Here is a 23,895-nt window from a genome sequence, read left to right on the forward strand (position 1 = left end):
ACATAATTACACAAGACTTACCTGGCAGTTCAGTGGAAAACTTACATTACAAAACAAAAAAACAACCCTGTTTGTAAATGCACTTTGGTATCATTTTAAATATAAAGCATACAAATCTTTGAATCAAATACTTTGTAAAACTATATAGTTGTGGAAGATATTTTTTCACATAAGCAGTCTACTGCTGCTGTGTTAATGCTGTATCAGTTCTGCTTCTAGAAATTTATATGTTTTTTGATACACACGGGAGCTATCAGACTGTATGGCTATGTATTCTATATGGTAAAGAATTCTGTATAGGAATATTAATTTTTAAAAAGTCCTAAAAATATATCATGTGACTCCTTCTGGACTTCATGGGCAAAACTCAACAAGGTTGACTAATCTTAAGGATAGTGAGCTGAAAGATTTTAATGAATGCATGCTTATGTAAGAATAAACTTTCTGTTCTTTTCCAACTAGTTTGAAGGAATTATCAAAGATAGTGTCTTATTCAGATAGTTTTGAGTTAAGCGACAGCAGTGTTTTTAATGCTGTACATTTAATAAATATAAGGATGCTAGACTTTGTATTATGGTTTTGTAAGGTGAAAACATGTTGCTCTGTCAAATGTTGAATTGATTTTTATTTCTTTTCTGTCTTGTTTTCTGACTTTTAGTTTTGTGTTGTTGTCGCTCCATCTGTATTACTTATATAGAATAGAATAGAATCGTGGAGTCATTACAGTCAGAAAAGACCTTTAAGATCATCCAGTCCAACTTCCACCTACCACCAATGTTTCCCACTAAACCATGTCCCAAAAATACTACCTCTACTCTTTCCTTAAACATGTCCAGGGACAGTTCCCTGGGCAGCCTGTTCCAACGCCTGACCACTCTTTCAGAGAAGAAATGCTTCCTCATTTCCAAAATGAACATCCCTTGGTGCTGCCCAAAACTTCTGCAGTAATGCAGTGCAATCAAAGGCTAGTTTCTTGTAAATTACTTATGGAAAGAAAAAATTTTTAGTTTAGAATGTTGTGGATTGGCTACAGCTTTTGTTCAGAAGAGCAGAATATCATGAGTTGGGAGGGACCAACAAGACTCATCAAGCCCAGCTCCTGGCATCTCACAGCACCACCCAAAATCCAAACACTGATAGTGTTGTCCAGACACTGCTTGATCTCCAGCAGCTTGGGGTTGTGACCACTGTGTGGGGCACCTGTTTCATGCCTGACCTCCCTCTGGTGCAGAACCTTTTCCTAACACCAAACCTGACCCTCTGCTGATGCAGCTCTGTGCCATTCCCTCGGCTCCTGTCACCAGAGATCAGCATCTTCCCCTCTGGACCCCTTGTCAGGAAGCTGTAGGCCTCCATTAGACCTCTTCTTAGTCTTCTCTTTCCTGAGCTGAACAAACCAAGAGACCTCAACTGCTCCTTCTACATCTTGCTGTCTAGAACCTTTGTCGTATTCACAGCTCTTTCTTGGATGCTCTCTACAATTTACACGTCCATCTTATGTGCCCCATAGTGCATGCAGCACACTGTGGTGAAGCCACACCAGTACACAGCAGAGCAGGACAATCCCTTCTCTCATCTGGCTGGCAGTGCTGTGTCTGATTCACTCCAGGATGCAGTTGGCCCTTCTGGCTGCCAGAGCTCAACGTGTAATCAATGTGTATTCATTTTGCAATTGATCTGAATCCTCAGGTCCTGTTCTGCGGAGCTGATCTCCAGCTTCTCATCTCCTATTCTGTACATATATCTAGGATTGCCCTGTCCCAGATGGAGAATCTGTCACTTGCTCTTGTTGAAGTTTGTACAGTTGGTGATTATCCAGCCTACTGTTTCATCTAGATCTCTCTCTATATATAGGAAAGAGATGTATGCTTCCTGACAGAAAACGCTAGTGCAGGTTCTACCAGTCTTTTTTCCTACACTTCATAGCTTTTTTATTTGTTTCAAGTTCCTTCTTCAAAGTTTTGTTCATAAAAACAAACACCATGATTTTTTCTTTTTAAGCTACACCTAATGGTAGGTCCACTTAGTCTGGATAAAGAAAGAGGAAACTAGAGTTGCCTAGTTCATCTAGGGTAACAAAGGGTGCAGAAAGAAATGGCTGGGTGACAGCCTAAAAACCTCTTCTTTTCTTGCATTAGACTCAGTGAATTCAAGCTATACTTTTCATTGATTTGGTGATGCTAAGTTGACTAAGTTGATCTAACATTTTAACATGATCCACACCAAATTTGTGTGAAGCAGTCAGAACGCATCTGTCAATCCAGTTTTGAAAGATCAGTGTTAGAAAACGTAACATATTTTAACCATTGCTGAAGCATGCTGTGTTTTTTAAATTATTTGGCTACATTATAGAATAAAAGGCAATAAAATATTTTGGCTAAATATAGAGTTATTGCATGCTATTCCTACAGTGCATAATTACTTGGGTCTTCAACTGTGTTTAAGTGCATGTATTCCTTTGGTGTTTTGCATTTTTATAACAATTGGATTCAATATCATTATAACAGCACTAAATCACCATATTCTCAGCTGTAACTCCATGCTACCGAGGCATTTATTTGATGAATATATGCATGTATGCATACATACATATGTATATGTTTTTATATGTACATTTGTGCATATACATACATACATATGAAACATCGAAAATCTTAATGCTTTCATTGCTATTTATTGGTTTTGTTGTTGACATTTGTACATTATACTCTTGTGCAAATTATGGTAAAATAATTATTTGCACATATATGACAAATATTTGAATGTGGATATTAGTTATTTTTCTGTATTGAATATTAACTCCTGTCAGGCTTCACATGTTAACCTTTTCATAGTTCAGCAAGTCTTTTGGAAATGAAATGCATTTAAATTTGTGCACTAAGCACTTACACTTAATTTTTGTAGGCTATGGCCATTCAGATGCAGATGTTCTTCACCAGTCTTTACTGGAAGCAAATACTGCCACAGAAGTTTGCCTTACAATTCTGGATACGCTATCATTATTCACAATGGCTTTTAAGGTTTGTCCTTGAATTTATGTTAACATCTCTATCTACACTGTAGTACTATCAATCACTTGGCACTTCTTAGCATTCCTAGTATTTCTTTGTTGTGGCATTTAACAGCTCACAACCTGTTATGGCAAAATGCTTTGGTTACCCATTGTACTCCTTACTGATCATCTGTTGGAAAAGCTCCTTCCTCATTCTAACTTTCTAAAAGTATTTCTCGAAACTGTGTCTAGTTAATGTGAGTGGTAAAACCGTATTTTCTGTCTCAGTACCATAATTAGTATTTGGACACGCTCTGGCTTGGGCCTGTATATTAAACATGATCTCTTCCTATATGAAATCATGGATCAGTTAACAGCGCTTTCTTTATATTCAAGATCAATGAAATGGTAGAAATATCTCATTAAACCTCAGTTACATTTGTATTATTAAATGTCTCAGTAATGATATGCAGATTTTTTTTATTGCTGTTCTGAAATATGTGTGTTTTTAGAATGGCACAAATGTATTCCAGTGCAAAATTCCTAAATTCTCGTTATTAATTTAAAGAATCAGCTACTGACAGATCTTGGACATAACCCACTAATGAAAAAAGTATTTGATGTGTACCTCTGCTTCCTTCAAAAGAATCAGTCTGAAACAGCACTGAAACACGTTTTCATTGCTTTAAGGGCACTTATATTTAAGGTAAGGAGTTTTAAAATAATTTATCTCCAAGTACATATCCATATTCATAACTAGAAATACACTATCAAGGAGTCTGAGAACTAAAGATTCCAAATTAAAATTCATAAAGAGCCTGGATCAATTATCCTTTGAATTGTATAAAAATTATTCTGTTTTGTGAACTACTATAACTGTTTTTGCAATTGTTTGGAGCTATTAATGGGGTGTTAATGAAAACCTTCTTTCTGTTCTGCTTTTTTCCTCAGTTTCCTTCGACGTTTTATGAGGGCAGAGCTGATATGTGTTCTGCCCTGTGCTATGAGATTCTGAAGTACTGTAATTCCAAATTGAGTTCAATTCGAACTGAAGCTTCGCAGTTACTGTACTTCTTAATGAGAAATAATTTTGATTACACAGGGAAGAAATCTTTTGTTCGAACACATCTGCAAGTTAGTATATTTTCTTTATTTTTTTGGGTTTTTTTTCATGTTTTAAAGCATTGTGTGGCTAGTACTCATAGGTGGGCAGCTGCATGCTAGAGTGCAAAGTCCTGTTGGATAAAGACAGAAATATATATTTTTTATTTGAGAAAGCTTAGTACAGACCTAAGAAGAGTGTATCTGGTACAAGGAAATGACTTGAAGCAATGCAGTGACCCAATGTCATAGTCATAGTCATAGTCTCATGTGATGTAGGTAATTATCATTTGTGAGTAGGAAACATTTATTTTGATGTTATTTTGATCGAAGTCTGAAATAAGACAGAAATACATTAAGAAAAGACTGGGAACAATAGTTCATTACTTTTATGAGCTCTGCTCACCCACCTGTCAGTCTTTAGACCAGAGGATGCTTGTGCATTGAATTTATATAAGGCTCCTTTTTCTTGCTTGTCTTGCTGTACAAATGTACGTTTGGGTTTGCTTTTTTTTTTTGGAGGGGAAAAAAAAGTCTGTCAAATAGCATTTTACTTCAAGGAAGAGTCTTTGAAAGAACAAAACTTTCTTTGTAGTTGCATCATAGGTACGTTTCAAAGGTATTTCATGAAATATGCACTAACTAGGCATTTGTTTCTGTCAAGGTTATTATTTCGGTGAGCCAGTTAATTGCTGATGTTGTTGGAATTGGAGGAACTAGATTTCAGCAGTCCCTGTCCATCATCAATAATTGTGCCAATCACGACAGGATTATTAAGGTCTGGCTTTATTCTTCTTTTGTATCATAGAAAGGCTGCTTGAAACCTTTTTCACTGCACCTTTTGCAATGACACTTTAACTTTTTCTGTGATGTGAGTAATAGATAAAGGTAGTAGTTAAACAAACCTTTCTATTTTTTTTTTAGCACACTACATTCCCTTCTGATGTAAAGGATCTAACAAAGCGTATTCGTACAGTACTGATGGCTACAGCTCAGATGAAGGAGCATGAGAATGATCCAGAAATGCTTGTAGACCTCCAGTACAGTTTGGCAAAGTCTTATGCTAGTACACCTGAGCTAAGGAAGACATGGTTAGACAGCATGGCAAGGATCCACGTTAAAAACGGGGATCTTTCAGAGGTAAGAGAAAGATCAGACTTTTTTTAGCTTCTGAATAAATTCAAGCTTAACTTTCTTGAAATTGAAAATACATTGTGTGAATGTTACTGTGTAATAATGGTTTTTAATTTTGAATGGTTGATGAGATGTTTTCATAAGCACGTCTTTAAGTCAGCTCTGATTATTAAGGTGTGGAATATGTTTAAATGCTCTAGCAGTTAAGCTACTTATGCTCAGTGTAAACAGTAGAAGGATCAGGCCTTCTGCTCGCTAATGTTCTTCAGTTATCGGTTGCCTAAAATACTTGAAACTATGCCTTGAATTCCTCTCTGGTTGCCTTTAAAGAATTATCCTAATTTTCTGAAGAAAAAGTGATCCGTGTCAACTTATAGAACTGTTACTCTTTTTGCTTTTAGGCAGCAATGTGCTATGTTCATGTGGCAGCACTGGTTGCAGAATATCTCACACGGAAAGGTATGATTTTGAAGTCCTACTGAAATGTGGGTTAGTTGTTTTTCATTATGTTTAGGAAGAGCAATAGTTTCCCTGAGGAAGTTGTAGGCAAAAAATCCTGATGTAAGTGGACAGTGTACCTACAGCAACATGTTTAAGAGCCAGCATTGTAGCTGAAGGTAAAGTCGGATTTTTAGGAAGGGAAAACAAAATTAATTTAACACAACAGTTGCTAATAAGTGGTTAGATCCTTTCTCTTTATCAATTAATATTCTTCTTCATTAAGTAATTTCTCAGGTGTACAGAATGTCTTTCATTATTTTTTTTTGTCTCTTGTAGGATACTGTGCTTCCATACTTGCCATTGGTTGCTGTTGAGGCTTTTACAATACATATTTCCGCCATATGGCCTGACTTCTTAATTCAGCAATCTGATATAATAAAAAATACTTAAACAGAATGAGTAAAAGAGATAGGGTTCATGTTAGTATATTCTAAAACCAATTCTGAGCAAATATGTATTTCAGTAAAGGAAATTAGATTGAATTTATATATATTTTTTTGCTTATTACTAGACTGACTTTCTGTATCTACCACCAAATAATCTGTACAGCCATCCTCTGACTATCTGGTATAGTTTACATCAGTCTATCCATATTGTTCAGACTGAAGACTTGGATATGTCAGGGCTTGTCCTTGTGCAGTTCTTACATGATCAGTGCTTTGAAATGCTGTAAAAGTGACCTTAGTTACCTTAGGCCGGGGATGGGATAAATTGGATGCAGTTTTAAGATAAAACAGGAAGATTCAGACACTACATATTTTTGTAGGTCAGAATCCAAACTAATGTTTTTTTCTAAAAAGCCTATTTATACTTAAGATGAACTCTGCTCTTTTAATCATACAGTGAGAAGCTGTGTGTTCCTTAATTATTTTGGTGGTAAGTATATTTAAATACAGCTTCTGACTTATCCAGCATCACAAAATGGCCTAATGTTACTCCGCAAGAGGAAGATTTTTTTGCCAATGTTTAAGTGAATTTGTCTGTTTTTTCTTTTTCAATGATAGGGATGTTCAGGCAAGGCTGTATTGCCTTCAGAGTAATCACACCTAATATAGATGAAGAAGCTTCAATGATGGAGGACGTCGGAATGCAAGATGTTCACTTCAATGAAGTAAGCAAACATTAGCATGTTAGAACTGGTGGATGTTAAAGTGCCATTTATTTTTCCAGGTTGTGTGTTTCTGAGACTGACTACTATCACTTTCTTTGCTACTATTCTTATCCTAATAGAGAAGACTATTCTCTGATCTGTCCAGGCTCTATTGAGTTTACTACATGCATATATTTGACATAAAACATCAGCATAAAAATTGCTGTGACCATGCTGCGTATTTGCTAGTGTAGTTGAGGGAGTGAGGGACAGACAGCAAGTAACAGCAACTGACTTGGAAGAAAAATCAGTGTTATATAGGCATAATTGTACCAACAAAAAATATTTTGTGTTCTCATTTGTATAGAGTGAAGGTGTGTGACAAAATAATTTGTCTGCAAATTGAACACATTCTAACAGATTGAGGAGGAATAGATGTGGTGGTTTTAAGGCTTGAACTTTTACTCCCAAGTTCTGGTGCTACTTTGCAGTGTTGTTTTAAGACAAAAATAGTAGACTTGCCTTTTTCTGTGAAGGCAGAAGTGGTAATTATTTGAAATAAGAAATGTGCTTTTTGTTTCCATAAACACAGAGACCGATTTGGGGTTTTTTATTATTATTATGTGTTATATTGTTTAAAACACAGATTCTCCTCAGCTAGCATGAATGTGTCATGTTAGACAAAGAGAAATGTAAGCTATTCTAACTGAGCCAAGAGTTGGATTTTCATTGAGTACCGTCAATGGAAACTTTTGTTGGAAGCTCTTGTCAGTGTCTACCTGACAAACCTTTTAACAGAGCTTAATTCTTCTGTGTTTTTTAACTGGAACGTCTTTCTTATTCTTCTTCTGATTAGTCACTCAGTGTAAAAAGAACATACAGCTTTTTCTGAGTCATTGAACCCTGCCCAGATTTATTTCCATCTCTCAGTATTTCCATGGAGCAAAAATACGCCAAGGCTGAAATTACAAGCCTGTGGCTCTTGCAAAGGGTTCAAATGTTGCCAAATTTCTTTTTCCCTCTATGGAGTCCTTTTTTAAACTTAGCTATGTATATGTGTATCTGGAGGAAACAAAAAAGTTACCATTTTTCAAATAACTTCTTATAGTTTACCCTGGGAGGAATAATTGTATGAAAGAAATCTTCAATCTCTTAAGAAGAGACTAAAAATCATGGATAAATTAAGATGCCCAGGACTTTAGTTCTTCAAGTTGCTTCTGTTTGCTTCTTGAATAGGAATATATCACATGTAGAGCGTTACCTCAGTATGTTCTTATAATAAGGGAATCTGCGGGGTAGAGTAATGGGAAGATACAAACGTGTATTTCAAGAGCTACTTTACTACTACTGAGTTAAATGAATCTGTGCTTGGGAGTTTTTCCTCTATCTGGTAACTGCTATTTAGGATTAAATCTCCAAAATAGTAATTGGTGGGATGGAGGTGGAGTGGGGGAGGACCTGTTTTTTAACAGTTACTGTATGTATTTCATGAAAACAGTTGTGCAGCCAGACAGGCCCGTTCATCAGCATCAGTCAGATTCTCCTTTTAGAACTACAATCTTGTGGATGTCACAAATTGCACAGCAAAAGCCTGGAAGCTATTATCCTTTCCATTCTAGGCTTTGCTGTAAACAGTTCATCTGTCAGAGCTCTGAGCGATGGCTGACAGACCGCTGTCCAGTGCCAGATTCCGTGAGGAATAAAAGCTTGGAAAAAGTTAATTCAGATTTGTTGTTTTTTTTTTCCAAAATATAATTTGCCAAAATACTGTTCCACCTCAAATATTAAGTCAGTATATACCTTTTGGCTTTTGTTTTTTCCTTTCTTTTTAGTTCTTGGCGCCTTGTTTCACATGAGAAGCCACTGTTAATGTTATTCCAACTTCAGATTGGTAAATGAAAGTTAATGCTTCCCAGCATGCCTTATATAAAGGAGACTGTTCTGTGACCCTGCAGCCCTTTCCAGATAGGAAATCTTAACATAGATTCTCAAATGCCAGACAATTTCCCTGTCACCTCTGTGTTACAGCTACGTAATGAAAACTGTAGCACAACCCAAAGCAAGACGAGTGCTTTTTATTCTTAGAAAACAGAATCCATAACTTTAAAAACCTGACAAATAGATTTGTAGTGCAGTATTACTCCAGGGGAAGCCTTTCTGCAGCCAGCAAATGCTTTCATATTGCTCCACTTACACATTCTCAGATGTATAACCTTTTCATGGACAAGATTTTTTTTTTCCCCTTGTGATTTGGCAGTTTAAGAAAAATGATCATTAGATTTCCTTTCATCTGTATGCACTGGGGTGAAATCATCTACCATTTATCTTGCTTTTTCTCACACTGGGCGGGTTCTCAGAATCAAAGATAGTTATGCAGATAACTACTCAGTGCAGCCTATTTATCAGGCAGTGTGTTCCAGTGCAAAGGGAGGTTTAAATTAGTTTAGTTTAAATTATTTCCCATATGCAGCTTGTGATCTTTGTATTCTTTCCCGTGGGCGAATGAAGTTTTGCTGTATTTGGATGCCCCCTTGTGTATGAGTTAAGACTTGCGGATATCTCTTGTAGTCCAGCAGCGGCATGAATCTTTCAGTTACCACCGCGTGTCTGTTGAGAGTGAAAACAGTGGGGAGTATGTACAGCCCCATAGGGACTGGGGGAAAGGAGATGATTTTTAGGGATTATTTGAGCACATGAACAAGGGTAGTATTTTTCAGTCCTTTTTTTTTTTTTTTTTTAACTGTTTTCAGAAGTAAAGATGGCTTTTCTTAGTGATGTGTTTCTGCTCTCTCAGTCCTCTGCCAAAGGAAAGAGGGATATACAGCAGCACTGGATCTTTTCAGAGGGTAAAAGGAGTTATTTCCAGCTTCTGACTTGACTACCATGGCAACAGTGGTACCAGGAGGTCTCTCTCTGTCTCACACTTGGCTTCTAGTGAAGGATATTGGATCCCCAAGCATTTTTTTTAAGAGTTCTGAGATTGCAACAGTCATTATAATCTGCAAAACTGTCTTTTGAGGCAGAATCTCTGTTTCCAATTGAAAGGAATTGTGGTGTGGTATCTTAACATGCTTCTAATCACCGTCTAATTGTTTCTCTTTTCCAAATGTGTGTCCAATTCTAGGATGTGCTGATGGAATTGCTGGAGCAGTGTGCTGATGGACTCTGGAAGGCGGAGCGCTATGAGCTGATTGCTGATATATATAAACTTATAATTCCCATTTATGAGAAAAGGAGAGATTTTGAGGTACTAAATTAGAATTAGACTAGAATGAGAAAAACCTGATTTTTCAGTCTAACTACATGAAACAGTACATGTCGTAGAGAAAATTTTAACTGCTGCAACTGGTATGTGCATGTGTTGAAATGTTCATCTTTTTATTTTAAATCATTCTAATGTTTTCAAATAAATATGAATTATTAGAATTTAACTTTGCGTGTTGCCAAGTTGTAAAGGGGCTGAACATATGACTACTGTTCAGTAGAACAGTCTTTTTAGATGTTATTAACTACAGGAATGTCATTCATGCCTCCAAGATAGGAGTGTTCTGTGTTGTCCTGTTGCCCCATTATTATTTTCTTTTGGTTTTTAGCGGCTTGCTCATTTATATGACACTCTTCATCGTGCATACAGTAAAGTAACAGAAGTTATGCATACAGGCAAGAGACTGCTGGGAACTTACTTCAGGGTAGCATTCTTTGGACAGGTGAGTATAACATCATTACTGCAGTATTCAATAAGAAAAACCTATATTTATTTTACAAGATACACTGTTCATCATTTTTGCTGATACCGTGACATAAAAAACACAGGAAATATGTTATAAAATAAGTAGTTTAACACTGTTGATAACTTACTTTGAAATATTTGTCAATTCCAATACAATTCTTTCTTATTTTCCTCAGTAAATTTTTTGCTTTTTTTTCTTTCTTCTTTTATTTACTACCTTAAGGCAGCGGTAAGTTTTTTGTAATGTCAGTTCTCAGCAATGCATTGACTTAATGTCTGTAGTGCTACGGTGTGGTTGGCAAGGCTGCTTCTTAGATTGGTATGCATTCAGAGCCACTGCAATTAAGAAAAGTAATAACATTAAGTTCCATTTGGAGAAGAACTCATTCTTGTCTATACATCGGTATGCATGCTTCAAACAAAAGTTCTGGCTGTGTACTGAACAGCTTCACATCCTCTAGTATGTGTTTACACTGCGTATGTATGAGTATGGTAGCACGCAGCATCAAGTAATACACTTTCTACATGCATAGCCCAGTCATTAGTTGTTCAGCTGAGCATGGAGAATTGTAACGTACTCTGAGCGGTATAACTTTACATGTATTCTGTTGTCTTTTATAACTTTATAGCAATACCAGTTTACAGACAGTGAAACAGATGTTGAGGTAATTATAGTAACTGCTTATAAAGCAAGCAATGCAGTAAAAAGCTACTGCATTTCACTGTAGTTTGATGTGGGTATTTTTGTCAATCTAGCCTGTGTTTACATACGATACGTTGCGCTTTTCTCTTTTGTCTGTTACATTTTATGACAAAAAATATTTATTTTCTGATTTTAAACACAAATTCAGACATGGCTTTCTGTTTTAAATCAGTCACCTGTTTCACTTTCCACGTACTCTATGTAACATTTGGTTATGGTTTCAAAAAAAGAAGCTCTATGTCACAAAAATAACGAAGTATATGCTAAAGTAGGACGGCACTTAATTAAGGTGTTTTTATAAATCAAATTACAAGCTGTTGTCAAAATAATTTCTTGTGAATCAGTTGTACAAGGCAACAAACCTCTGTTTTGGCAAGTGAAACAGTGCTGAAAGTTCACTTTTTAAATAAAAGTGAAGAGAATACTTGTATATCAAGGGCTTGGCACTCCATAAAATGACAACAAACCGTACAGTTTTAACTTCATGTGTTTCTGTTATCTTTCATTCATTCTTGAGTAAATGACTATTTTTGCCTTTTTTTCTGGCTTTTTGTTTTGTGTGTGTGTGGATTTGCTTTTCTGTTTGTTTTTAATTTGTTGTTTTCTTGGGAAATCTTTTTTTTAACTTAGATTTAATTTGTTCATTTACACTTGCTTGAAACCTAATGTTTGATGTTGGTTTCCTTTGAACCACAAACACGTTCATCTTAATCATCGTTCAGTGTTGCTTTTTATTTTTCCCCAGCATTTTGTTTACTTTATTTTTTTTCTTTTGCAGGGATTCTTTGAGGATGAAGATGGAAAGGAATATATTTATAAGGAGCCTAAACTCACTCCTCTTTCAGAAATATCTCAAAGACTCCAAAAACTCTACTCGGACAAATTTGGATCTGAAAACGTCAAAATGATTCAGGATTCTGGCAAAGTATGTTTTTTATTTTCTCTTAAGGGTTCCAATATATCACTTCTTCCCATTAATCCCCTTGAAGTGATGTGAGATCACTGTCATTTACTCATTTGGTTCACAACATGCACGTATAAAAACTGCTGGTTGAAGGGCATGGGAGAGCCATCTCCTTCCAACATCATCCATTCTGTTATGCTGTAAGAGACCCTGCTTCAGCAGGGAGCTGGCAGTAGATGATCTCCAGAGACCCTCTCCAACCTCAACCATTCTGTGATTAAGGACTGCCATATTGTTACCATGATCATATTATTATTCTTTTTACCAGTGTGGTATTAAACTGTGGGTCTCCCACGATGCTCATCTGTTATCATCTTTACCTGGAAGATGCTCTTAGTAAAAAAATTAAGTATCTAATAAAGCTGGGTGCTATAAATGTGTTTTCTTCCACCACCACCACCTTGCCAAAGCCTGGTTAAATATTTTTCTGAGATAAAATTTGCCGTGTATCCCTTCAGAATAGAATAGTCCTGTTGGAAGAGACGTTCAAAGGTCAAGTCCAACTGCTTTGGCCTCTGTAGTCTCCTCTTGCTGCTTTTAAGTAAAGATTTGTGATAGGAATAGCTGGAACCTTTGAATGAAAGAGAATTGTGGTAACCCGTAGGCTGAGAAGGCACAAGATGCTTTTCTGCATTCCTTTCATTCCCTTCCTCAGCCAGTTCAAGGCTCCAGACTCTACATTGATTTTCTCATAGTATAATTTCTTGTCTCTTCTGTTCATTGATTCTGTAAGCAAGATCACAAAGTGCTATGCTTCTCAACCATTTGCATTCAGCAATGGTGGCCTTTTCAGTACTTCTACTCAAACTGGAACTTTAGAGGAAGGGAGAACTTTTGCAAGGGTTTAATTTCATGTGCTGGAAAATGAGATTTATATTGTAGGCTGTTTTTCACACCTCTTCCAGTGTACTCTAAATAAAGACTTCAAATGTACTGAATTCTTTACAGGTAATTATAACCTGTCTGTTTGTCAGCTTGTGAGGGGAACATTTCTATCAATTATGCTGGAATGAATCCCTAAATTACCATCTAAGTTCCAGTCTAGTAATTGGAAAACATTGTGGATTTTCAAATCAAGCAGCATGTCCCTCTAAAAACTGATAACAGATGGGCAGCTTTAGTTTTATTCACATTTACTCCAGTATTTAAATGCTGACTTCAAGTGTATATTTGCATCTCTGCTTTTCACAGCTTATGAAAGTAAAATGGCTCAGAATCAGGCAGAGATAACAAATGTTTGACAGGGGACTGAAATGGCAAGTGACAACATTTAGAAGGGTGAACAAGTTTAGGGTCCCCTCTTTATCTAATAGTGAGGGGAATTTACATGAGAAAATATTATGGGTCCATTTAGGGACCCTGTTGGGCAATGATTTTAGGAAGCCTCATCTGCTGCTACAGGAGATTAGTTGCTACTTTTACTGAATTAAACATTTGCTGCTCCATACTGAACATGGAGCCTACAGTGTGAGCCCCAGATTACTCTTCAGAACCCTTATTGGGTGTCACAATTAGGACAGCCAGGTTGGTAGAAGTGCTTCCTGAAGGTGATATCTAAACTGTCTAAAGGTACATTTTTATTTTCAGCTGTTCACCTTTTATGTATTTTATGTATTGCTAGTTTTGGTCTCCAGTCTCTTCTTGTATCAGCCATCGCAGAGGACAGTATTTGTTTCTACTATTTATTTTCTTCTCTGAGAATATTTATGCATGAATAAAACTCTTTTTATTGCAGTTTTGCATATGGCAAGTAATTATAGTGTTAAAAAAAAGGGCATGTAATGACCGTATCAAGCTTCATAACAATTAGGAACTGAAGTCAGAGAAGCCCATGAGAGCATTAACATTTTCTGTGCTTGGAGCAAACCAAATATAGTATCTGAAATTTGTCTAACTGCAATTAAATCCACTTTATTCGCAAATTAACTTCTTGGGTTGGTTGTTTTTTTCTTTTTAATTATTATTATTTTTTATGTTTTTAAGGTAAATCCAAAGGATTTAGATTCCAAATATGCCTATATTCAGGTTACACATGTAGTTCCTTACTTTGAAGAAAAAGAGTTACAAGAAAGAAAAACAGATTTTGAGAGGACTCATAACATCCGTCGCTTTATGTTTGAGATGCCTTTTACCCAAGCTGGTAAAAGACAAGGAGGAGTAGAAGAACAGTGCAAACGGCGTACTATCTTGACAGGTAACTCATCTGATAGAAATTGCCTTTAAGAGAAAAAAGGGGGGTGACCTTTAAAGGCCATCAAGTTCAAATCCCCTGCAACGAACAGGGACACCCATAGATAGATCAGGTTGCCCAGTGCCTGATCCAACCTTACCTTGAATGTCTCTGGGGGCATCAACCACATCAGTGGGCAGCCTGTTCCAGTGGCTCACCACCCTCAATGTAAAAGATTTTTTTCCTTCCATCTAAAATAAATATATCAACTTTTTTTTCTCATATACACATATATATCAGTTCATAGTATCAGATTTACATAGCTAATACTTAAGAGGAAATTGATAATTCTTGCCATTTTTTAGTTCTTCTCCTCTTTGAGCTATGTGGATAGTAAGAAATTCTTTTTACCATTTCCCTATAGATTAAGTTGTAATGTTTTATTTCTTGGTTATTGTTATAGTAACAGCAATGAGTCTTCTGTGCTTTACTACATGTATTTAAATTTTCAGTATGTTGTTTCCCTGTGCAAGCAGTTCTTCAAGTTATATAATGTATCATTAAAGCGGATGACGAGTTTTCTCTTACAATTCTATCAAAGTTCACCTTATTCAAACGCCTTTTAAAAGCTTCATTAAATTCATTTTTGTCGGTAGCTATACATTGTTTCCCATATGTGAAGAAGCGCATTCCAGTCATGTACCAGCACCACACTGATTTAAACCCCATTGAAGTGGCCATTGATGAAATGAGTAAGAAGGTTGCAGAACTCAGGCAGCTTTGTGCTTCAGCTGAAGTAGATATGATCAAATTGCAGTTGAAGCTACAGGGGAGCGTTAGTGTTCAGGTAAGACCATTCACTTTGCCGTTGGGTTATTTTGCTCGTTTCTGTCACTGAAAAAGTATCAAAGTAGCATTTTACCATTAATTTCCATCTGTCCATTCAAGAATGTCCTAAGTCAATAGGATGCTTGCTGTTGGCTGTTTTTCCCAGAACAGGAAAAGCAATAAAATTATTTCATATAAACAGTACTCATTTGACATTTGGTTCTATGGTAGGATTAGGATTATGTTTCCGGAATCTATGGTGGTCTGAAACTAGAATCAAGTAATGACTTCCTAACTGAGCTAAAATTCACACCATTCACAGAGCTGTAGGTCTGCTCACATTAGCAGCAGCATGTTTGTTGCTGGTTTTGTGTTTTGGTAAGATACTTAAGGGGATGAAGGGAGAGCTGAAAAACAAAAGAAGGATAATAGAAGAACATCTCAGTGCGTAATGTTTGGGGTTTTGTTTAATGTTTCTTTTTTATCATCGCTAAGGCAAGCAAGAACTGAATGTAGTAAAAAGAAATGATCAGGTCCACCACCACCAAATGTGTGAATTTTAACAACTACAAATCAGTATGGTACAGGTGTTACTAGTTATTTCTTAGAAAGAAAATCCAGGATTTCTTGTTTGATTTGATTTGATTTTTTGTAATATTTGGTTGGTTTTTTGGATGCTTGTGGTGTCTGTCATTGCTAAGACAGCAAGTCAGAGAACTAACCATGTTTTGTAATTCTTGTTCTTAGGTTAACGCTGGTCCATTAGCATACGCACGGGCTTTCTTAGATGACACAAACACCAAAAGATACCCAGACAATAAAGTGAAGCTACTGAAGGAAGTGTTTAGGTATGTTGGCATGTTGGTTTGCTTTTTAATAAAATAAATAAAAACTCAAGACTGACAAAAGATTTTTTAAAACACTTTTAAACAGCATTTGTAATTAACTTGTCTGGTTCTTGTATTCCTATTTGAGATCATTGTTATTATTTTATCTAAACCAGGCAATTTGTGGAAGCTTGTGGGCACGCTCTTGGTGTAAACGAGCGACTTATAAAGGAAGATCAGTTGGAATATCAAGAAGAAATGAAAGCCAACTACAGGGAAATGGCAAAAGAGCTTTCTGAAATAATGCATGAGCAAGTAGGTGCAGAGATGAATTTATGCATTCCACTCCTCAAAACGTAGCTGAAATGCGTAGGAAAAGCACATATTGTGCTGTACTTCAGGGAACTGTGCTTGCTCGTTTTCCTTTTATTTCTCTGAATGTAAGCATAGCATGGAATTTTGGAACTGCATCAGTTCTTTTGTTTTCTGCACGTTCTTTCTTGACCTTCAGGATTAAGTCGTACTCATTATGGAAATTAATCTCATTGGCACCAGCCCGATTTTCATGCAGAGTAAGACTACAGTAAAGATAACAATCGAATTTTATAACGTGAAAATTTATGCCAAGAATTATTGATGTGTCTACAGAGACCTTCATGCAGTGTCCCAGAAACCTAATTTCAGTCAATGGCCATTTTTTGGCATTCAACAATTTGTCAGTGGGATGAAGTACTGTTCACATGCTTCTCTGTTTCCTTGTATTTCCTCATCTTTTCTTCTCAAATACAATGCTCTGAGTAGCTCTGTGCTATAGATTCTGGTGAAGCACAAGAATACAGCATGCACGCAGGATTTGTTTTCGTTCTCTTATTCTTTTGTTACACCGTGACAGAGAAAAGCTTATCACAAATACAGATTTCTTGTAACCACCGATAATGGAAAATATGGAGAGATGAGGTTTGTAGGGAGTGATACTGTTTTGTCAGAACATGCTTTATCTTCCCCTGGTGCAGGAAAAAAAGGATATAATGATGGTTTGAACACAGGAAGAAATAATTTGAACTCGATGCAAGATGTTGATGTTTAAAACATGCTCACGTGTGAGTTTCCAAAGATTGAGGGTAGGAGAAAAGATGTCACGCTTGTAACTTTAGGAGTAAAGCAAATTGGATAGAAGTAAACAAAGAGAAGGGGCAAACAACTGACATTATAAGGCAGTGTGGACAGAATATTAATGTACAGCATCAGTTAATACTATTAACCTATTACTGTGGGTTTTATAAATAAAACATTCTATGTAAAAAACAAAGAAAAAAATAGATTACTTGCACCTCGAAGGCTTAGGATAACAAAGGCCTTCACCCAGATCTTTAAGAATATTGCCCTTCTATGCTTGCCTGTTGCTGTATTTGGAGAAAAGACTAAAAAACTTCTCACAGTGTTTGTTCTGTCATTGAAAAAAGCAACAACAATTAGCTGTCTTACAATGGTGTGGATTATGAAGAGTTGCAAAAACTTTGTATGGAAAATTTTATAAAAGAATCTTAACTTATTTTTCTTTTTTTCCTCCCCTTTTGCTTGCAAATATCAGATGGGATGGTAATTAGTTTTCTTTACTTTTGCTTTTACTTGGCCTAATCTTTATGTAGTTCCTTTAAGCTAAGGATGAATCTTCATAAAAACGTACCTTGTTCAGAACAAGTTTGCTCTCTCTCTCTTTATTCATCCTCTGGGTGAGGAGGTGTTATTAGATGACCCTGCTTGAGCCAAGAAAGTTGGTCAAGGGGGTTTCCAGCTCAACCAGTCTGTGATTCTGTGATGTTAGAAATGAAATCCTTTCGGTGAACTACTGCAAGCTGTATTTGAATAGCTGTTTTGTAAATGCTTATGTCATTTTGGAACATTCTAATGAATATATGTTTTCCATTTAAAGATTACTCCGGTTGAAGAAAAGGCCAATGTTATGCCCAATTCGCTGCACATTTTCAACGCCATAAGTGGAACTCCAACAAGCACAACAGTTCATGGGATGCCCAGTTCCTCTTCAGTTGCATGATTGTTTTGTAAAGTATGGTGGGGCTTTTTGTTGGATTTAGTTTTTTCTAGTTGGATTTGTTTCATTGTGTGCAGACTCAGGATGATTTTGAAGCTAAATGTTGGGCACGTGCAAGCTGCTAATACATTAAGAAGTCTGAGCACACTTAGATATCAAGGCAGACAGTGATAAGCAAATAGCAATTACTGGTGATAGTCCTTTGGAGTAAGTGAAGGAGGCACACATCTATTTTTTAATCTTTCTGGTAACACTTAGAAGTATTCACAGCGTCATCAGAGAAGTGCGTGTTGAGAAATAATAAAGTTGAAGTTAATTTCTGTTTTCCATTAGAAAGTGTTATTAAGATGAATTGCACATTACAAAAAAGTGTTGTGGGATGTAATTTTGCAGATATTCAGGTGTTCTTTCTTTTTTGTGTATGGCACATAGAGATTGATTCCAAGCACATGAATTATTTTTGGGACTAGACAGAGACACTAGTTTATTGGGCTTAATGGAACTGACAGTAGTAGTTTTTGTACCATTTGGCAAATTGTCGTGCTTTATTTTATACCTTGTTGCATTTTGAAAGTACTTGAGCTTGGATCTTGAACAACTGAATACAACCAAAGGTCTGTATTAATGAATGCAAAGTTATAGGAGTTATACTAAACTATCAATAGTAGTAAACTGTTCTGTACATATTGTTTGTTAATACAGTCCATACAGTCTGTACATAAATATATTACATTTCTAAGCATTTTTAATATTCATACCAGCTCTTCTCCTGCTTTCACGTTATTGTGAAAATTTGCTCGTTCCAAGTATATGCAGACTTTACTGTTCATTTATCCATGTATATAAATAAGTGCAATATAAAGATGTATACAGTCTTTGCTATGTTAGGTTTATATGCAGTTATTAAAAGAAAAAAATACTTTTTTGCCAAAGCAACGGAGTAATGTAATTGGTGATCATGGTTACTGTGGTAAATGGTGGTATAATTTAAAGCTTTTTTCCATATTCTTATTCTTTTAAGACATTAATTTAGTAATTTTATATTTGGGGGAAATAAAGGTTTTTAATTTTATTTAACTGGAAGCACTGTCCTGCTGTAATTAAACATTCTGTACTACATCTATATTAAAAGGAAAAAAGTAGTTACTTTTCTCACTGTGTGCTCTGGTTTTTATTTTAGATTTACCCATAAAACTGGTGAAAGATGAAAGCTTGACTAAAATAAACCCATTGCAGTTAATATTAGGAACTCTTCAGAACTCTTCATCCAATGACAGCAGCAATCATTTTGCCTTCTGATATTGATTGCCATTTTCTGTAGTGCGGCATCAAATTCATCTGTTGCCGGTAACTCTTGTGAGGTTTTTCCCAGCAGGTCATCCTGGTTTAAGCAGCTTTACGCCAATAATTTTGAAATCAATGAAAGTGAGAGGTGAGATGTTTTTTCAAATGCAAGAGGAAAAGCAGATGTCTGTCTGGAAGAATTGTCCTCCTGTCTACGAGAAAATGCTTCAAACTGCTGGATGGGTACGTTTGAGTGGGCATTTCATGTTTGAAAACTGGTCAGAAATTGTCTTCTTCCTTTTGCACTAGTCAACATTCATAGAAGAACAGCTATGGAAGGAGCCAAAAGTTCTGATGGAGCTATTAAGTAATGAGTCATTTTTTTTTTCAATTGCACGAGTTGTAAATGAAACAGATAAGTTCTCAAGGGCATACAGATAACTGCAAGAAAAGAGCCTTAGTTAAGCAAAACTGTTCACTTCATTGCTCATTCCACAGCTCTGAGAGGTCTCTGAACGTCGTGTAGTGGGAGATAAGCTCAGAGCTATATTTGATTTAGTGCAGCTTTAGTAGCCACTTTAACCATAATAATCGATCTCAAGGAATGGAATGGGGCAAACACCTTTTACAGGTGGAAGAATTGTCAGCATAACTATTTAGCCTGTGACAAAAAAGAAGAAAACTTCTGTTCACCCATTAGCAGTCCCTTGAGGGCTGAGTTTGGGGTTTCCTTGTGTTTGCTTAAAACTTTCTCTCATCACAAGTGATGGACCCTTCTTCTCCATGGATAACTTCAAGCATGATCATCTTCTCATGCCAGTGTGTTAGTCCACTGTAAAAATAGATAATAAAGCTTGGGAACAATCTATTTAAATGTGCCTACAGTGGTTATATGTCTTGGTTTTATGTATGGTTGTTGTTTAAACCAGTTACAGTTTGCTAGAAAAAGACCAAATGGAGGAGGTCACACCCTACACTAAAATATGGCATCTGTTTTGGAGATGGATACTGGTGACTCAGAACCATTTAGAACTGGAAGAGAAACAAAGTCATGCTAACAAATAAAGCACAAAGTAGCAGTATATTAACAAACGTCTGTATTGTTACAATGGATAATTAACTTGCCATGCATACTGCAGAGATGAGTGAGGGGAGGAGCTGATTCATTTTAAGAGACATGCTTGAAGTAGTGAAGTGAAATATACTTCCCTTTAGAAAACCACTGTATCTTAGCTTTTTTGGATTATAGATGATTAGTATGAAATAATTACTATGCATGCATAGAGTCCTGTGATCAGATTGGTATCTGTTAATGAGTGGCTGCAGTAAACACAGAATGAGGCTTTTTTGCTCGGTTTCAAAGAAGTCTAAATCTCAACTGCTTGTTGGTCAAGGAAATTGGTACAAATTAGGTCTAAAAAATTGACTGGGCTAGAAGAAATGCTATAGATTAATGACTTTATAAAAAGTGGAATATTTAAATGGAAAGAAGAGGAAATAGAAACTAAAGTACAGAATATAAAGGAATGTGAGATGGTCATTAGAAAAATCTGTCTTGCACAACTGAAGATAATCAGGCATTTGTCTGAAATCAGGCTAACTTTGAAGTAGCCTCATTACTAGGCAGGTGGTTAAGTGTGGAGATAGATAGGCTGAAAATGCTTGTATTCTGTCTTTAGAAACAGCCAAGAAAACATGCTTTTCATCTGGAGGCGACAAAATATTTCATCGATCCCAGATGGTCCAAAGGGAACTTTATTTCTATGAGGTATTCAGTATCTACAGGCATAAAAATTGAAACCAAGTGTAATGAGAGTTGGCTGAAAGATCCTGGTCTGCTAATAATGTTCCTTTGAAAGAGGTCTGAAAGTACAGAAATTGAAGAATTTTCTTCACATTGTCCCAATATTCAGAAAAGGCCATGTGGGAGGATTATGTTCTTGTTGCCATGGTACTGGTGGGGACCGAGACACTAGGAGATCTATTATGAGATTCAAATGAAGAGGAACTAAAGATAGGCTTATACAGAACGTGGGTCTGGTCAAACAGCTGTCTCTATTTGCAGAAGCTCTGAATGCAGGGGATGTTTTGCAATTCACATTGACGGGGTAGTAGGGAGTTAACAAAATTTAATTCAAAAGCACAAGGAAAAGGAAGATGGCATTTAGTCTGTGTCACTCAGATTTCCTGCTTTCACCTCGTGCTATTCCTACACCACTTGCTTGTGAGCTCCAAGATACGAATTTCGAGGTGTTCTCACCAGCCTGGTTGGAGAGCCATATGGAAGACAAAGAATGCTGACTACTGAGCAATTCCCTCACCATGTGGGTACTTCATTAGCATCGACAAACTTTTTCAGCCTGATGTGTGTATCCTTCAGCTGTGTGATCTTCCACCTCAGCCTTGCTTACCTTGTCCCGCATAATCCCCAAGGGAGGTGGCTATCTATTGCCTGTGTTTCCCCATATCTTTATGGCTGCAGCCTTTCCGCCTGCTGGGACAGCAGGAAGTATTCTACCACGTGCTGCAACCTCACCACCATCCTCCTGTTATCAGAGCTCAGGTCTCCTGCTGACAAGTCACCAAGCTGTAGCCCTATTGGAGCTCAGACCTGCTGCTCTTGATACACACAGCACATTCCTCAGTGTTTACCAGTTTGATTGCTGTTATCAATACATCCTTCAACCCTTGTTACTTCTTGTGCTTCCATACTCTTCTATTTACAGCCCCCTACAGTAGACCTTTCTCATCAAGAATATGTCCAGGTGTAGAAAAACAGCCTGGAAAACGTTTTCAGAGACCACTGCTGGGAAATCACAGGTGAATTCTGCTGGTAAATATTGGTGTAGTAGTGGCACTATTCAACACTTCAACTGGTAGTACAGAAACTACCAAACAGTAAAAATCACACCAACTTAAAGTGTGTAAAAACAAAGGTTGCCATCTCAGATTTGAACTGTTTCAGATGTGGATCTGTAAGTATTTTGGTTCCAACATCTGTAAAGTCATATTTCTAGAAACAAGATAATCAAATGTATGAGTTGTCTTTTGGGAAGCAGTAATGGTGCAAAGGATTTAAGGATTGTTTGGAATACACAGCTTGCCATGAGCAAACTCTTAGCGTCATTCTGTGGTGAAGAGCACCAATGCAACAAGTGAATGCAAATGGAATGTGGTGTGGTGGCTTTACCTTCTGCCCTAGAGCTCTGGTGTGAAACCAGTATGAAAGTGATGTGCTACTGGGAAGATGCTGGGGCTGATTTTGAAGTGTTGAAATCTGGAATTTCTGACCATAAGGAGTACAAGCAATGTTTTGTGGGATAAAGAAAATCCTTTACGGTGTGGGATCCAGGGGAGATTGATTGACAAGCAGAAGATTGAGGAGTGTAAAACACAAGAAGTAACCATGCCAAAGAGTGTGGTGGATACTGTGGGGCTTTTAAAATCTGGGTGAGGAAAACAGCAATTGGATATACCAAGCAAATTCAGATTAGAAATAAGAGATAAAAGTTCTTAATTCCCTTCAACCATTTCTCAATCCTACTTCAACCACTGCATTCACCACCTGTGCTCAGTCCCAGAGGTCTTAATGCTTTCTGTCTGATATTCATTACAGTTAGCAGATGTATTCACTGAATTACTTCATTGTGTCAGCTGTGATAATGTGTGGGTACCAAGCTGAAGCTGCATGCAGTAGCTCACAGCTAATGATCTTTTTTAGGTCCATGTTTAGCTGAAGCTAAAGCTTGTTAAAAGGATTGAGGTCCTGCAAAGAAAGTCTTAGAACCTGGAGTTCCCAAATCCAGTTTCATGTACAAGGAGTCTTCTCTTGGAGACTGGAAGGCTCCATGGAGACCTCACTGTGACCTTCTAGTACTTGAAGGGAGCTTATAAACAGGAGAGGGCCTGACTTTTAAACCCATCTGATAGTGATAGGACAAGGGGGAATGGTTTAAAACTAAAAGAGGGGAGATTACAGTTAGATGTCAGGAAGAAAATCTTTACTTAGAGACAGATGAGGCGCTGGCACAGCTGCCCAGAGCAGCTGTGGTGCCCCATCCCTGGAGGCATTCAAGGCCAGGTTGGATGGGGCTCTGGGTAGCCTGAGCTGGTGGGGGGCAGGCAAAGGACAGAGCCGCAGAATGAAGAAGTGGCTACATTTTACCGTATCTATTCCATCTCTCAACTGTAAAACATGTCATGATGTAAAAAATAGAATCCAGATGCTACCATGAAAGCTAAATGGCAGTTTAATAGCACTCCATAATCCCGAGCCATTTTCAAAGCAATCCATGTGACTCCAACTTCACCCCGATACAAAATGCAGCAGTGCCTGTTGGCAGAATGTGGCAATAGTTTCATAATGTATACACCTGTGTTGCATAACAGCAGAAGTTACAATGGGTGGACACCCCGTGAAGGAAAGGAGATAAGTGGGGAGCAGCATATCCCTTCTGCCAGGACTAACCTTTCAGCTTTACAATCTCACTCACGCGCTGGGTCGCTCTCAGCCATAGT

At 37.0% G+C, this 23,895-nt stretch overlaps 1 protein-coding gene across 19 annotated transcripts in view; it reads left to right on the top strand.

The window, feature by feature from the left end:
• DOCK9 (dedicator of cytokinesis 9) overlaps nt 1-19,245 on the top strand; it is a 129,334-nt gene extending 110,089 nt beyond the window's left edge. For 17 of the 19 annotated variants that reach the window (XM_085535799.1, XM_015851517.2, XM_085535758.1 and 14 more), the window contains 15 exons: nt 2,905-3,020; nt 3,561-3,698; nt 3,944-4,126; nt 4,758-4,871; nt 5,018-5,233; nt 5,629-5,686; nt 6,733-6,839; nt 9,943-10,065; nt 10,412-10,525; nt 12,030-12,176; nt 14,199-14,409; nt 15,042-15,232; nt 15,961-16,061; nt 16,217-16,355; nt 17,974-19,245. In XM_085535799.1, the coding sequence (XP_085391925.1) occupies nt 2,905-3,020; nt 3,561-3,698; nt 3,944-4,126; nt 4,758-4,871; nt 5,018-5,233; nt 5,629-5,686; nt 6,733-6,839; nt 9,943-10,065; nt 10,412-10,525; nt 12,030-12,176; nt 14,199-14,409; nt 15,042-15,232; nt 15,961-16,061; nt 16,217-16,355; nt 17,974-18,096 (2,081 nt within the window). In that variant the 3' untranslated portion in view covers nt 18,097-19,245. Of the gene's footprint in view, nt 1-2,904; nt 3,021-3,560; nt 3,699-3,943; nt 4,127-4,757; nt 4,872-5,017; nt 5,234-5,628; nt 5,687-6,732; nt 6,840-9,942; nt 10,066-10,411; nt 10,526-10,771; nt 10,778-11,177; nt 11,214-12,029; nt 12,177-14,198; nt 14,410-15,041; nt 15,233-15,960; nt 16,062-16,216; nt 16,356-17,973 lie in introns of those variants that run through there. The other 2 variants (XM_015851509.2, XR_014941969.1) reach the window with 2 other exon arrangements.
• The last annotated feature ends 4,650 nt before the right edge of the window (nt 19,246-23,895 follow it).

Source organism: Coturnix japonica, chromosome 1 (assembly GCF_054131305.1).
Source record: "Coturnix japonica strain WE chromosome 1, WE-NBRP24, whole genome shotgun sequence".
Classification (NCBI taxonomy): domain Eukaryota; kingdom Metazoa; phylum Chordata; class Aves; order Galliformes; family Phasianidae; genus Coturnix; species Coturnix japonica.